At 28.2% G+C, this 18,234-nt stretch overlaps 2 protein-coding genes across 2 annotated transcripts; one reads left to right on the top strand and one right to left on the bottom strand.

Moving 5' to 3' along the window:
• Positions 1-138: 138 nt before the first annotated feature.
• LOC105154168 (Heparan sulfate 2-O-sulfotransferase) lies at positions 139-4,237 on the top strand. Its single transcript, XM_011069511.2, has 7 exons — positions 139-1,299; positions 1,382-1,608; positions 1,897-1,982; positions 2,062-2,200; positions 2,766-2,863; positions 2,996-3,153; positions 3,279-4,237. The coding sequence occupies exons 1-7, from the start codon at positions 1,185-1,187 to the stop codon at positions 3,488-3,490; spliced, it is 1,035 nt and encodes a 344-aa protein (XP_011067813.1). The 5' UTR covers positions 139-1,184; the 3' UTR covers positions 3,491-4,237.
• On the bottom strand, positions 3,189-7,686 carry Ntmt (N-terminal methyltransferase). Its single transcript, XM_011069509.2, has 4 exons — positions 5,930-7,686; positions 4,582-4,768; positions 4,396-4,504; positions 3,189-4,326 (listed from the first exon to the last, which is right to left on the bottom strand). The coding sequence occupies exons 1-4, from the start codon at positions 6,107-6,109 to the stop codon at positions 4,101-4,103; spliced, it is 702 nt and encodes a 233-aa protein (XP_011067811.1). The 5' UTR covers positions 6,110-7,686; the 3' UTR covers positions 3,189-4,100.
• Positions 7,687-18,234: the final 10,548 nt, after the last annotated feature.

The following is an 18,234-nucleotide window of genomic DNA, read 5'->3' on the forward strand; positions in this document are numbered from 1 at the left end:
ATAATCGTTAATTATATATTATGACATACGCATATATACAGAATGTGTGCTAGAATGCAAAAAGTATTCATACAAGGGCGGCTTTATAAAAAAAAAGCCTTATAGAAAATAAACATTACTTAGCAATTTATTAACAAATAAGTATATTCAGCAAAAATAGTTTCTTCTTCTTCTTCTTCTTATGTTAAGCCTCTGGCTTGTTATACCAGTCTCATAAATAAAAATGGCTGTTTCTAAAAATATGGTTTTTTAAAGATATTTTCCTTATATGAATACTTTTTTTGTACTTATTATGTATAGAGTGTCTCATTTTAATAGAAATGTATTGAAAACAAAGCAATGGACATAAAAATACTTAATTCAGACAAGATATAGTTTGGAAGGGAATATATAAAATCAATTTTTTTTTAAATGAATATAACTTTTATCTGAACTACTTTTGTGTTAATTCGTTTCCAAGATATTTCACAATTTTTATTAAAATGAAACATCCTACATATTACATATACATATACAATGAGTGCAAAAAGTACTAATACAAGAAAATTTTTTTATAAAAAAAACCTTATTTGTAGAAAATAAACTAATTAGCAATTTTATATAATGAATACATTCTTTTCTAACAAAACGAATGAGCTTCGGGTATATTCCAAATTTTAGAGGCTAAATTTTTCGACTATGAATATTTTCTGAGCGTCCAAACAATACAATTTTTAATTTTCGCTATATTATATATAATCTAATGTATATATATTTATCAGATTATATAATTTATTTTATTTTAAGATATTCTTACCGACTTTTGTAACTATGCGGAAAGTTAAATGAATGGCAGAAATACCAATCGTAGTCAAGTTTCTCGCAGCTCGCAGGATATTTTCGCGTGATTTTCTAACCTAAAAATCATACGCTTTGTTCGATTTTGTCAATGGCCACGACATAGATAAAGTACTTATTGTATAGTATACTACAGTTACAATTCGACAGCTGTCAGTCGAACGTTGGCGTACAAAGATAAGCGTGTTTATAAAGAAGGGTCTGATACACACGGGAAAGGAAGGATACTTTGCGTGGACACCTGGCGTATATACATTTTGAGCTCTCTTGGCTAACTCGGCTTCGGGTACGGCACGCTCGCGGGCGGCCGATGCGGATGATAGGTATGATTTGAGCGACGACGTAAGATGATACTGAGGAACTTGCCATTCGCGCAATGGGTTCTGATCCTAATTCTCGTCATCGTAATAGTCTATCTGCGACAGCGATTAAACAACTTGGAGGAGAGCTACAGATCACTCCGTATGTGTTCAGCTGTAACTTTGAATGTAGCCAGTTTCGATTTGCTCGCAGTTGAGCAGAAGTAACAAGATTCTCTTTCTAGATGATGTTGTCGCACGAATCGATGCTAGGTATGACAATGGACACGCCGAGGCGCGAAGAGGCATTGAGGATGATCTAGAGGATGTTATCGTGATATACAATAGAGTACCAAAAACAGCGTCCACAAGTTTCATGGGATTAGTTTATGACCTGTGCAAGCAGAATAAGTATCATGTGCTCCACATTAATGTGACCAATAACATGCACACTCTTACTTTTGCTAACCAAGTACGTTATATATTTATTATTAATTAAAGAATATTTATGCATTGCTTAACTGTAGTGTGTTCTAGTTTTTTTTTGCATTAGAATCTTATTTAAAAGCATATAATTACTTTTTGAAATATATTCTTTCTATAGAGCACGATATAAGTGTTCTTTATCTCATGATATTGCGAGAAAATAAGTCTGTATATTTTACTTGTCTACATATTTTTTTCTTTTTTGTCAAAGCTTAGATACGCTATATTTTATTTGATAGAATTCATTCTCAACACAGATATGTTATATGTACAGATTCAATTTGCAAACAATATATCAAACTGGAATAGTATAAAACCAGCATTTTACCATGGACACATGGCGTTTTTAAATTTTGGAAAGTAGGTACAGCAAGATTTATATCTTTTCTGCAAGATAAAATAAATGTTTATTTGTTTTACCGAATATTTTATTTTTCAGATTTGGTACTAAACGTATGCCTTTGTACATAAATTTATTGAGGAAACCTTTAGACAGATTTATATCATATTATTACTTTTTAAGATACGGAGATAATTTTAGACCTCATGTTATAAGGAAGAAACATGGAGATACAAAGGTTGTGTATTAATTCGCCACATGTGTGTGTGTGTGTGTGTGCGCGCGCGCGCGCGCGTGTATGTATGTATACACACATATAGGATATTCTATATGTGTAGATATTCTAACTAGTGATTCAATGGGTAAGGAGACGAGTCCACACGAAAAAATAAATTGTAAAAAGATAGAATAAACATTTTTCATATAAGGCTTTGTTTCCGAGTAACATTTTCAGCAATTTATAAAATCAAAATAAAATTCATTGTACATAAATATCCTATTTTGTTTATTCTTGATTACTCAATAAAACGTGAGTAGATAGTAGCCTACACTCTAGCGAGATGTGTTAAATCGGAACACATGTACTTGTACTAGCGAATATTTAAAATCGATTTTCGAAAATCTCGTGAAAAAATTTATTCTGTATTTACTTATTTTTTTCATGTAGAATCACCTTTCCAATTGTATCACATAAACAAATTTATTTTACGTTGATTTATTTTTTCATAAAATAAATAAAATTATCCTTTCGTTTCTGTTGTATTACCAATTACGGAATACATTTGTGTAATTATTTTATCTAGACATTTGACGAATGTATAAATAGTGGTCAACCTGACTGTGATCCTAATAACATGTGGCTACAGATTCCATTTTTATGTGGCCACGATCCAGCTTGTTGGTAAATTTTCTTCTTTTAAAATAATTTGAGAAACAAAACATTTCAAATAAATCTTTTATCTCAATTTTATATTTTCTTAAATGAACAATAAGATATAATAACCATTATTAGTATATTTTATTCATTTTGCAGGGAAATTGGTAATAGCTGGGCATTAGAGGAAGCTAAACGAAATCTACAAAGGTATTACTTTCTGGTTGGAGTAACGGAGGAGTTAAACGAATTTGTAGAAGTATTGGAGAATGTATTACCACGATTTTTTAGAGGAGCGTACAACTTCTTCTTACATAGTAAGTGTTTGAGAAAATAAATAAATTAGAAGGGATTCTTCAGAAGGTATAATGGTAATCTTTTATTTATTACATTATCACAGTTGAAATAATATCAGAAGACATCGATGCTTTCTAATTTTTAGATAATAAGTCACACTTACGACAAACTACACAAAAACTCAATCCACTACCTGAAACAGTAGACATAATCCAGCAATCGGTTATATGGAAGATGGAAAATGAATTCTATAATTTCGCTTTGGAACATTTTCATGCTGTGAAAAGACGACTCATAAATGCTTCCCCTCAAGACGTAAATCAGCGTTTTATGTATGAAAAAATACGGCCAAAGTAAACTACTGTAAGAAATTAGAGGAAATAGGCACAACAAAAAAACTATCGGCATCAGTACTGTATGGCGAAGATGGATGTTTAGCAATCTGGAGATACGGTTATATCTCTTATAAGGAGAAGATTAGGTCTCGGTTCCCAGATTCCTAGGTTCGAATCCCAGGGCGCCCTGAAATTTTCTCGTGCTGTCACTTACTTCTTACAGCTTAATCCCACTTCTGAAACTCTAATAAGCGATAAGAAAAATGACACTGATAGCTTCTCTATTGTGTCTATTTCCTTTAAATTTCTTAACTATTATACTTTTTTACAAAGGACTTTACTCCTGCTGAATGATGCAATAACGCAATTGATTGCGAAATGTATTTATTGTAATTATGAGCAACATCATTTTTGTATAAAATGAATTTATAGAGTTAATATTTATTTTCTTTCTACGTATAAAAAAATGCACGATATGAGTTTTCTTTTTGACTTTCTTCGTTTTATAAAATTACATTAGTTTTTAAGTAAATTAAAATAATTTAAGAAAATAGAATTAAATAAAATAATTTAGATATCTAAGGAATTACAGTAATCAGAGATTCGATTTGTATTGCGCATTATTGACTAATTCACTGATTTATTGGTCTAAGGGCAAACATGTGAACCGGATATAAACCACGCGGGAATTTAGTTTGCTGTTGTTCTTTAATACAAATAAGATCAGCTTTTTCAAATAAAGACCGTAAGGTTTTCATTGGTCTCGTTACGGAAGAGTCTTCCTTGTCAATTTCCATATTATTTGAAGTTGTGATATTTTCTTTCACCACGAGCACACCATTATCTTTCAGGCTCAATCTGCAAATCCAAATTACAAGGTAAGAAATAAGACTTCGTATTTCTATAATAGAGTAAAATATAACTCACGAGCATTTTCTAAAAAATTCTATTAAATCATTATCTTCTAAGTGTCCCAATACCCATTGACACCATATAAGATCGTATTTATTTGGCATAGGGCAGAAGTTTTGCAATCCTTAAAAAAGACGAGTATATCTATATGTATGTCGTAACAAACTTCAGCCTTATAGAATATTTAGATAAATTTATTACCAATAGGATAATATTGGCCGATTCTCGATGAACAGTTTTCCAGGGAGATCTTTGCTACCTCTAGAAATTTTGGATTTTGCTCAACGAGGTCTATATGTTTAAAAAATTTTAATAATAAGTTTTTTGTAATTCTACCAATACCAGCACCACAATCTAGGGCAAATGCTTTAGAAGGTGGATTTTCTATCTAAAACAGAACAATTTTTTTTAACATGTTTCATTTTTTTGCATATTTAACTTTCCAAAAATGAAGCCAAAAAGCCTGTTATTTTTAGCTGAATTTCCATAGTATATCTTTCCTTTTTTTCTCTCCACATTAAAGAAAAAAAAAGGAAAAAGATAAAAAGATGTAAGAAATTCAACTAAAAAGAACAGAATTAAAATCTATAACACATACTGACGCTGAAAAAAAACATACTAAGTAAATACTAAATAAATATTAAATAAGTACTGGAAAAAAATACTAAGTCTTTTAATAACAATAATTCAAATTTATTGTGTATGATAAAGAATATAATCAAGTGGGTCCAATTAATCCATTGTCAGTGTTAGAGGATTAAATCTACAACTTATTAGAACTCTTAAAATTGATTTTTTCAACATTTTTATCTGAATTGTTTCAATTACAAATGAAAGTAAAATGTGTTTCATGCAAAATTAATATAATAAGAGAAACCTTGCATAGGAATCGATCTAATCTTTTCTGAATCTATTTTTTTTTAAGTACATTTTAGACTCATTTATTTAGTACGAAAATTTAATACATATATTCAATATATGCTCTCCTGTGTTCTATTTTGCACAGGGATCTATCTAATCGTTTTGGAATCTAGCATGCATACGTAATCCCAGCATATGTGCAATTCATTATTAGGTTGATTAGATCAATATGATAGGTTTCGTAAACTATATCCCAATAGTGGTCAACTTTAATGATTAATATTTCGCTTTGCACGACTGAGCATATTTTACAGCCAGATTCTGTCGTTTCATGCAAAAATGCATCGAATGATCATAATTGCATTGAAATTAAAGATGAGGAGCGTTTTCTGAATAATTACCTAGAGAACTCGTTTTTAAAGCAGAGAATTCGTATTTTTAAAGCAGACAAATAAACAGTGAGAAATACCTAAGCACATGCGCATATGGATTATGCAAAGCATGCTCCAGATTGAGCACATTTTACTGCTGGATTCTTTCATATAAAAACGCGTCGAATGAGCATAATTTTATTGAAATTGTAAGGCGTCTTTTAAATAATTATCAATTTTTTTATCAAACATGCAAATGTTGAAATAGATTAACGAACTACGAAGATAGTAATAGATTAGATTATAACAATACATACCTCGAACAGAGATTTTAAGAAGAGTGTAGAGCCCTTTATGTCAGTCTGCGAAATAAATCCGAAGCCTCCCAGCATCCCATCCACTGTGGGCGGGATGCGGTCCCAATATTTCGCAGCAGCGATGTAAAATTCGTCCTGATACTCTTGACACGCGTTCGCGATATACCGTGGCTCTTGCATTTTCGCTATTTTCTATACACTGTGATTTTCACTGATAAGTCACGTTTACGTAATTCTGTCACGGCAATTTTCACATTCACATTCTCGCCGCGATCAATATAAAAATCATAAAAACAAAACAGGATGTTGGAACACAGGATGTTATAACAACAATGATCTTTTGAGAAGAGTCCGAAAGACTCGTTCAACTCGACGTTTGTTCTTTGTAGCTACACTGTCTGCACTGGGATCACTGGGGTGCAATGTAGTGGCTGCTTTTCAATTGCAATAATCCCTAGACACTTTCGAGTTTCATGTACACGGCGACACAAGTTGCGTTCCAATTGCTCGTTTATTTGCATATTTGATTATTAAAAAGTATTTATTAACGTTGCTATTTTTATGACTCGTGTGATACCGTTCGTACAGACAAGTAGCCGCGCGCGTGTCGCGCGCTGTTCTTATTCACATTTCTTTTTGAAATATTGGATCATCTAAAAAGTATCCGCGGTAGTTTGTCACTAGACATATGACCATCAACACACATCTAGTGACAAAAAATCGCGGATACTTTTTAGATGACCCAATATATAATAATCTCAAAATATGCTAGATATAATACGAAATATATTTTATGAATATTCACATAATACTATTATTAGTGATTAATTATTCATTAAGTACGTTTCGTATTATATTTAGCATTCTTCGCGATGAGATTTCAAAAAGTAAAAAAGAGTCGCACGCGACATGACTACTTACTTCTACGAATCTCGGTAAGAAAACAACTGCGTGGAAAATTAAACGCGTAAACGTAAACATGATGCGTCGCTTCGTGCCACCCAGTGCCATCCCCACCCCAAGGTCGCGTCGCCAACCGTCGAAATATTAACGCGTTATTACGAAGTAAAATAATATATTCTTAACTTTTTAATGTTCACCGATTAATGAAACAATTTCTTATATGTATCTAGTCTTAGCGGCGTGAATCGTTTAAGGTGATAATATAATTATATTGTGATACACCGAGGAATATATAATATTTAACATTCATTTTATAATTTTAGATATTTCGTATCAATATTACAATGTGCTGACAAAAGACAAGAAGTAAAAAAAAGTTTTTAGCGTGATTTTTCTTACATAAATGCTCACGTAAAGTGCTTTTGACATCTCAACATTATATCTTAATTTATGTTGCTCTCTTTTGTGATTTACAATTAAATAAAAATTAATAATATGTCATACATGCTTTAAATAAAGATAAATGCAAAATTTATTTTAAATTATGAAACAATTTCGACTAAATAGAATAATACGTATAAATAGTATGTACATACATTTAGAGATATATAATTTTAATATAATTTATCTGTTATTTTTCCCATAGAGAATGCGGAGTAATACGAAAATGACAGAGTTATACGATTCAAAGTGATAAAAAGCCACAATTTGAAATATCTAACAATAAGAATCTCATACCTTATGTTTAGGCAACCTCACGTAATTCGCATTCGTCAATATCTAATTTTCATTAATTGCAGCACCCGGTACGCTTCGCAAAACACGTCCATCTCCTTCCGAGATCGCCGAGCGAATGCCAAAGTGATGACGTAGTCAACCACCGCGCCGCACGGCAAGCTCCCCCTTCCTATTCGCCGCGTGACGCGTTACCTCTCCCCTCGCTGTTCGCGCGTTCGCCGGGCGAATACCCTACTATTGAGCATGAAAAATATTCACGGTTTATTTTTTCAAATTCATATTTTACATGATTTTGACAAACGGATACCGCCGTACATTTCGCGTTTTGTTTTGTGGCATCTCTGGCACAATCCTATATTATCTGCATGGTTCTTTTAAACGTAATTAGTAATTATTCGCATGGGGTATTTTTGATATTCCAACATTATGTCTCAATTTTCATTGTTCTTTTTAATAATTCATTCTTAAATAAAGGTTGATAAACTATTCTATATACACACGTTCTTTATATGTAAAGATACATGCGTATTTTCTTAATAGCGTGAAACAATTTGTGCTAAATACAGGTTTGGTTAAAAGTACTAAATATCTTGTTAATCGTTATTTAATTTTTCATTTAATAAATTAATTTAACTACTTTTACTGCAAATTATTCTGTGTTTCAGAAATTCTTTAAACATACATATAATAAAATATAAAATAGGTTCCGGAAACTTATTTAAAATATTAAATAAGTCAGAAATGTAATTATTTAAAATAATAAATATTAAATTTCTCTTTTAATTTTTTTAATTTAAAATATATACTTTCATCGCTTTTACAAGTATGTAAAAATTATTAAACGATTTTTACGTATATTTTGGCAACTTTAAAAAGAATTTGTAAAGTTGTATATTTACAACAAATACTTCTGCATATATATATATATATATATATATATATATATATATATACCTATTTTATATTTTATTATACGTACGTTTAAAGAATTTCTGAAACACAGAATAATTTGCAGTAAAAGTAGTTAAATTAATTTATTAAATGAATAATTAAATAACGATTAACAAGATATTTAGTACTTTTAACCAAACCTGTATTTAGCACAAATTGTTTCACGCTATTAAGAAAATACGCATGTATCTTTATATATAAAGAATGTGTGTATATAGAATAGTTTATCAACCTTTATTTAAGAATGAATTATTAAAAAGAACAATGAAAATTGAGACATAATGTTGGAATATCAAAAATACCCCATGCGAATAATTACTAATTACGTTTAAAAGAACCATGCAGATAATATAGGATTATGCCAGAGATGCCACAAAGCAAAATGCGAAATGTACGACGGTATCCGTTTGTCAAAATCATGTAAAATATGAATTTGAAAAAATAAACCGTGAATATTTTTCATGCTCAATAGTAGGGTATTCGCCCGGCGAACGCGCGAACAGTGAGGGGAGAGGTAACGCGTCACGCGGCGAATAGGAAGGGGGAGCTTACCGTGCGGCGCGGTGATTGACTACGTCATCACTTTGGCATTCGCTCGGCGATCTCGGAGAGAGACGTATGTGTTTTCGAGTCGCTCCGCGTGTCGCATTAATTAATAGCAATTAGATATCTACGAACGCGAACATACATAAGGTTACCTAAAACTAAGGAGTATTAAGGATTAAAAAGGATTATAGGTTGTATTGCACTTTTTTCCTTTATTTCTTATATTCATTACTCACATACGCAGCTCATGAATATTTTAAAATTTCGTGCGTTCGCGGTAACTAACAATAAAAATGAGATTCTTATTGTTAGATGCATGCTATTATTCTATTTAGTCAAAATTGTTTCATAATTTTAAATAAATTTTGTATTTATCTTTATTTAAAGCATATATGACATATTATTAATCTTTATTTAATTGTAAATCACAAAAGAGAGCAATATAAATTGAGATGTAGATGCTGAGATGTCAAAAGTACTTTACGTGAGCATTTATGTAAGAAAAATCATGCTAAAAACCTTTTTTTTATTTCTTGTCTTTTGTCAGCACATTGTAATATTAATATGAAATACCTAAAATTATAAAATGAATGTTAAATATATTCCTCGGTGTCATCACAATATAATTATATTATCACCTTAAACGATTCACGCCGCTAAGACTAGATACATATAAGAAATTGATTCATTAATCGGAGAACATTGAAAAGTTAAGAATATATTATTTTACTTCGTAATAACGCGTTAATATTTCAACGGTTGGCGCGACCTTGGGGTGGGGATGGCACGGGGTGGCACGGAGCGACGCGTCATGTTTACGTTTACTCGTAGTTATTTTCCACGCAGTTATTTTCTTACCGAGATTCGTAGAAGTAGGTCGTATCATGTCGCGTGCGACTCTTTTTTACTTTTTGAAATCTCATCGCGAAAAATGCCAAATATAATACGTTGTACTTAATGAATAATTAATTATACTATGTGTAATCATAGTATGTGAATATTCATATAATATATTTCGTATTATATCTAGCATTTTTTGCGATTATTATTATATATATTTCAAAAAGAAATGTGAAGAAAAGCGGCGCGCGACACGGTTACTTGTTTGTACGATCGGTATCACATGAGTCATAAAAAGCAACATTAATACTCTCATGCAAATAACACAATTCTTATTTTTACGATTAATATAGTGTAATAATTTAATTAATTTTTTGTTTTTGTGCACTTTTTGTTATATGATCCGTTTAAAATTAAATGTAACTTTGAAACTATTTATCGATAATACAAAAGAAATATTTCTTTTTTTTTATTAATCTCTAACCCATTTCATTGACTCTAATCACATTTTACAGATATCATCTATAAATAAATGATTCAACTCTTTTATCTGCTTTGAATTTATTTTACAATGATAACAAAAATTGTAGACGTGTGTTTGATATTCGTTTCTAAAAGTTAACCGATTGCATAGTAATTGCATAGTAATATAGATAATAGCTATATATTACATTTTTCAGATTATCTTCCCTCTCACGGGTACACCTTGACATGGTGGGAGGGCTCAGTACCCAGAGGATATTTATACGAAAAGAATGGTTTTTCTCAAATCTAAAAACTTTCGAATCTGAATGATATATCTAGATAAATTTTTAGATATTGAAGAAAATCGTTCTCTTCGTGTAAAAATTCAAAGGGAAAGCTAACGTACTCTCGTCGCCGATTTATTTGAAAATGAACGAACCGCAGCCGGTTCGTCGCGTCGCGCGTTTGTTCGGGAGTGCCGTTCAAGTAATCGGACTCAAATTATAGTCCGCGCGCGATTATAGTCCATTATTCGCGAGTGTTTTACGCGAGTGTCCTGTGCGATAGGATGTCAACCCTGTTCTGAGAGGAGGAGGAGGTCTGGGAGAGGCATCAGGCACCGGCGGAGCAACCTTGCGGTAAATATTATTTTTTTTTTTTTACTTATGTAACATCAGTATCTTTCTTCCGTTAAATTTATTCTTGAGTAGTTTCATTTGAATGATTTAAAAATAATAATTAGAATAAAAGGATTATTTTAAAATTATTTTCAAATTTTATAAATATGTATTTTTAAGAAAATGTATAATTATTTTTATAAATATAAGTGAACGGTGAATTAAAAAATTCGATGCTTATAAAAATTATATATTTTGAATATTATGTGATTTTATTTTCAAAAAAACTTTGCATTATATTTAGTAAATATTTTTTGAAATATTGGTTGATTTTTTACTCTGTTTTAATTTGGACTTTATATTCTTTTTGTTGTAGAATCATCGTAGCGACGTTGCTGATATAACTCCGCTGTTGCGCATCGGATTGGTGAGTGATAAATTAATGCTTTTTTTTATTGGGGTAACGAATGTGTGGCAATATTGTTAATTACTATATATCTATAGATGCATATGCATATAAATTTATTATAAATATACGGATAACTGTATGTATAGCTTTCCATACATCCATTGCCTTAAAATGGATAAGTAATAACAGATTGGGGTAAACTTAATCCTGGATACCATAGTATTATTATTTATTATACATGCACTGTAAAATTTATGTCACATTACACCCACTTAGTAAAAAAATTCTTCATGCATGAATATGTATAAATATGTATAAATATATATAATTATCCATGTATAATCATATAATATGAAATATGATGTCCATACATGTTCATACATCCCTCTTTCTTTTGTAAAATTATTTTTTGCGATAGAAATAATAATAGTAATGTGAAAACATTAAAAATAATTAAAAGGGTAATTTTTGTACTATTTGTTTTAGAAAAAAATCGTGTTCGAGAAATGTAAAATAATTACTTAAGTATAATTATATAAAATTATGCATAATTGTATATGAGCGATTTTTTTTTACATTTTTTCAAACTTGTTTTTTTTCTGTAACGAACAATGTGAAAATTAACCCTTTAATTATTTTTAATGTTTTACTATTATTATTTCTATACTAAAAAGTAACTTTACAAAAGAAAAAAAGATATATGAATATGTATTTCGTGATTACACATATTTATGAATATTTATGTATGTTTATACATATTTATACATATTTATGCATGAAAAATTTTTTTATCGAGACACTTTGAATTCTAATTATTATTAAATTTAGCTCAAATTTTGTATATTAATTGTAAATTTATACATATTAATGTGAACGCTTTGTTATTAAGTAATTTCATCTCAAAAATATAACAAAAAATAATTTTATTAAAATAACACTTGGAAGTTAAAAAGAATAAAGTATTCGCATTTTTGAAATATATGAAATACGAGAAATTAAAAAATATAAAGAGTATATAAAATAATAAATATGAAATTGTTATCTATGGATACCATTATATAGAAAAGTAATTATTACAGTTTAATAAATATTATTTTATTATTTTTTCTATCTATCCTATTCCCAAATATTCATTCAGGATTAAGTTTTATACAAGTTGGTGCAGAAAAGCAATATTACAAATACATTATACGTATATATATATATATATATATATATATATATATATATATATATATATATATACATATACATATAATATGAACTGTTTTCTAAGAAATTCCTTCTTTTTTTCATACTTATTTGTATACATCTTACTAATGAAATGACAGCAAAGATTTTAATGTAGAGCATATAATTTATTAATCTCGTTTTTCTGTAAAAGACATTTTACGTTTATTAATTATTATTATTTATTTCAATGCACTTACTTCAACCTAATTTTTTATAACTTACCCATATGTAGTAACTGGATTTTATACCAGTTAAAGTAGTAACATGATGTAAAATCCAATATACATTTTATCAAGAAATGTAAAGATTTTATCTTATAATTATTTTAAAATCGCGTTCAGAGTTTGCACTTAAAATACTTAATTTTGAAATAATAAATTATTAAAAAAATGATTTTAATAATATATAATACAAAATTCGATTTATTTATTGAAGTAAGGGAAAATTATTCTTTTCGGATTTTACATCATTCATCTGAATTTCTCATCTCCGCATGTTTTGAGATGAGATTCAGAAACGAATCGTTCGAATCGTTAAAAATACGTACATAGGTCTTGAATTTTACCGGATGATAATCGATTTAGTAATTTTCAATCATTTTCAGTCATTTACTTTTAAATTAAGTTTATTTGATTACATTATAAAATTTATAATTACATTATAAAAATTGGACATTAAGAAGTTTAATCTAATATTCGAGACTCTTGAAGTAAAAACGTTATTGATATAAAGATTTTTTAATTTAAATTTATTTTTAATCGAATATTTAGATTTTTTATTTTGAGTAAAGGCGAATAGAAAATAAACGCGAAATTTATTTGTATATTAATAGAATTATTGTTATTATTATTATTATTAATGATAATTGTTTATATTAATATTGAGTCAATTTTATTAATATGATGGCCCCTTCGCGACGCGTTCGTGTTTCGCGCATCATATAAAAGTGTAAAGTCTTACACTTATTGTCGGCGATATATAGTCGGCAGCAAAAAGGAATATTTCTCCTTGTCGATTTCTGGCATATGAAGCCAGAATGTTGGTCAGGAACAACGAAAGGTGAGTTCAATCTGGCCAGAAGAAAGAAGAGAATATCTACGAGACCAATGAGCAGAATGCCTAAAATCGACGCGTAAGACAATTTTAAGATATCTTTTAGAATTCTTTATGAAATATGTTAAAGATGTTTCTCAAAGAATTCTTAAAGATATCTTAAAGTTGTCTTATGTGTCGATTTTAGACATTTTGCTCATTGAGAGGTAGATTGGTGTGTGATGCCAATCTAAGTTTATAAAAGATAAAGTGAATATTTGGGAGGGTAATTTACTCGCAAATTGCGAGTTCTTATATTTTTTGAGAATTATTTAAAATATAAAAAAAATCAACAAACAACAGAGCTAATGAGAGACAGCGCGGATAAGCGCAAGTTTTGTAGATTTTTTTTTAATTTACCAAACTTGCGTTTAATTATTCGCGATGACTCTTATTAGCCTTGTTATTTGTTAATTTTTTTTTGTATTTTAAAGATTGAAAGAGCTTATTTTAATTATGTTATTGCTTATTGCTTATTTATTATTAGTATGATCGCGACTCGGTCAAAAATTTTTTATGCATAAATATGTATAAATATATATAAACATAAATATTCATAAATATGTATAATCATATACGAAGTATGCTCATATATGTTCATACATCTCTTTTTTTTTTGTAAAATTACTTTTTAATGTAATAAAAATAATAGTAGTAATGTAATAGAAAACATTAAAAATAATTAAAAAGATAATTTTCGCATTGTTCGTTTTAGAAAAAAATAAGTTTGGGAAAATGTATAAAAAATTATTCATACACAATTATGCATAATTTTATATATAATTATACATAAGTAATTCTTTTATATTTCTTTGATTTGAAACTTGATTTTTTTCTAAAACAAACAGTATGAAAATGGCTCTTAATTATTTTTAATGTTTTCCCATTACTATTATTATTTTTATTACATTAAAAGTAATTTTACAAAAGAAAGAAGGATGTATGAATATGTGGACATATTTCATAGATGATTATACATATTTATGAATATTTATGTATAAAAAATTTTTTACCGAGAATTAAGTTATCCTACTGAGTTTATTACGCGATAGGATATGGTTAGACATTAGCAGCGTTCAGTAGAGAAAGCAGCTTTGCTACTGTTGTAAAATTCTTCTACATAATTTGTACATTTAAATCCATAAGGAACCAAAAGCAAGAACCAATTGTATTGAAGAATTTTACAATAATTGGAAATTTATTTTCTCTGAACGCAGCCATTAACGTACTATATTCGCGATGATATTGCACATTTATGAAGTAATATAGGTAAGAATACACGGATGAAAATAGGTATCCGCGAATAAATGAAAATACGGGTAGGTAAGACAATAAGTATGGACGGTAGGTAGGGACTATATATAGGTAGGTAATAAGTATAGACAAGTAGAATTAAACATGTCATATGTACATACTTGATAATTGGAAATGAGGGATTAAAAATTGAATAAAATTTTTAATTAATTTTAAGTTTTATTTAATCAACATCCCGTTCTAATGATCGAATATGAAAATAACCAAATTAATTTCAAATTTTATTAAATTTTCAGCTATCCTGAAATTAAACTTTTTTGTAAAATTCTATACACACGTACAAATTATGTAACGCGTTATTTACTTTTGTAATTTGCACAACGATTCCCGGGAAAAAATGTTATATATATGGATATATTTTCTATATAATGATAATTATATATGAAATATGTCAATTTTTTATATGATTATATTGTATATAATTTTATATAATTATATATAATTATATGTAAAACATTTTTCCCGGATTAGTAATTAATTATACATTTACTGGAAAATATATATCCTATATTGAATATCTATTCAATACAAATAGCATTTATCTTGTCATAGTAAATCAAATTGTTGCGTAATTGATGCAAATTATACGAAATCGACAAAACATAATAATAAAAATTGTTTACTGATTTAATAAGTTTGATAAATATTTAATTTTAAAACATTTTTTTATTTAGATTTTATTTTGTATATCAAAAAGTCATTAATAATTTTAAGTAATTTCTTATTAAAAATTTGATGTTTAGAATAATCGTCATTTTTTTTCTTCGTATTTAGTAAAAAAAACAAATTTATTAAAATAAGTCATAAAGATTCGAGCTTTGACTGAGGCAATGGCTAAATATTAACTCTTATTTGCTTTTTGACATTTATATTTTTAACATTATAAAATTACAATATATTTTAGAGAAAAATTTATTATATGCAAAGGCCTCATATCGCTGTCTCTCGCGTCAGATGGATACTAGTGATTACGTGGTTTGTACCGATGAAAAATCGAAGTTATTTTCATCATGGAGAATTATTCCTCGTCGCTTTTCATGAAATTCATTCGCGAAGTCTAGTTTGGTGTCTCTTCGGAGATTCTTGTACAGGATTGGAATTAATCTCGGGTTTTCTCGTCTGCAGTTATTAGTAGTAATAATTTTGTTAATGAATCAATGGCAGTTGGTGCCATTTTAAAGTCAAGTAAAATTAATTCAGTGGTATATTTTAGGTTACAATTTTCGCTTTCTTTATTTTATTAAATGTTCTCCCACTAATAATAGTAATGTTAATAGTACTGTCTTAATAATAGAATAATACTAAATAAGAATTTAATATTATATGATTGATATGGATATATAATTATTATTTGTTTAAATTCAAATTATTAAATAAACAAATTTAAGTTTTATACAAATAATTTGCTAATTTTTTGATGATTACTCTAACAAAAATATGGTTACGAATGTGTATATTTAATTTTCTAACTGTTATTTTAAAATTTTTATATTAGGTATTGGACATCCTACCATTGCAGAATTTTTAATTATTAATTTATATGTATATACACTTTTTTATGATAAAATACATGCAGATATTATGAGATTATATTTAATGAATATTGATTTTTGTCGGTTTACATAATTTTTTCAAAATTCTTTATAGTCTTTTAACAATGTTATCGTGATTACATAAATTGAATTAAAAATGTATGGGTACAAAAAATTCAAGATAAGTCGAATGGGTACCCTCATATTAGCGGGATATTAATAATTGTAATTTTTTAAAAATAAAGAATTAAATTTTATATAATAAATTTATCAGTAAATTTTATATAGTAAATTTATCATAAATGATCTTTAAAATCCCGTTATTATCGGGTTCGGCTCATCTCGAACAGTTGATATCCGAGAAACTTTTGTACTTATACATATAAAAAATTACAGTAACGCATGTATTTTGTTATTATTAAATATATTCCCCTTCGTAACTACTAAGGAAATCATTTTATCTGTTTATTTTTAATAAGAAATGTTTTTTAATTATGTGGCAGAACATATTTTCTCGCGAATTTTAATATTATATTACAGATCCGATAGAATTGTAATTGACATGCTACCAAAATTATTATTATCGGTGGTCTGAAAGATTCGAGATTCACAGCCTCCTGTAACAAATCGATGATGTTTGATGGATTGCTTAATTTTTCTTTGCGAATGAATCTTGTGAATTTGACGTAGAATCAGATACATATTAAGTTCGTTCTCCACTATGAAGATTGTTCTTGTTTGTATCGGATACTAATCAGCGTATCACGGTGGAAGGACCTTGATATGATCAAATTATTCGGATAATTATCTTAAACGCGATGAAAATGCTGTTATAAATATATTAATGACTTTTTATATTAATAAGTTTCATAATCGCAACTTAATAATTAATAATGAATAATTAATAATGAATAATTAATAATGATTTAATTGTTATTAGTATTTCATTTCACGTTTATCAATATTAAATATTAGTTTAGAGAAATTTGTGTTATCGTATGTATTTTCGACGTTTCGTATAATCCCGCATTACTCAATTTGTCAATTATGCTCCTATAATATTTTTATTATATTTTAACAGCAAATTTGTAATTGTATATTGTATATTGTATATAAAGTATTATTATTGTAATATTGAATTGTATAAAAGATTATAATAAAAAATATTTTAAAAAGAATAAAAAATAATTAAAAAATATTAAAAATATTAATGCAATATGATTAACGAAATACAATAAAATAATTAGATATAAAAATAAAAAAATAAATTAAAAATATACTTACCTACAAAAACAGGCTACTAAATTTATTAGCAACCTGTTTTTTTACGGGTGAGTATACTTACAAAGTAGTCAATGTAGATTAACTTTAATCTCAACTTACTCTTCGTCTTTTTCTAGTTCTAAAGATTAGAAAAAGACGAAGAGTAAGTTGAACCGAGATTAAAGTTAATCTACATTGGTGGAAATGGGCATAAGTGAATCATAGTGGCCTTAAACTCAATTTCGCAACATTCACACTTTCTATTCTACAACATTTAAGACAAAATGCGGAATAACACTGATTGATTACTTTAATGATACACTTGATTCCGCGGACCTATAATGCGTCGTGTGATTTCGACCTAAAGGTAAATTCTTATGATTCAACCGAGTATCAGAATAT

The sequence above is a fragment of the Acromyrmex echinatior genome, chromosome 7, assembly GCF_024713525.1.
Source record: "Acromyrmex echinatior isolate Ae372 chromosome 7, ASM2471352v2, whole genome shotgun sequence".
Lineage (NCBI taxonomy): Eukaryota > Metazoa > Arthropoda > Insecta > Hymenoptera > Formicidae > Acromyrmex > Acromyrmex echinatior.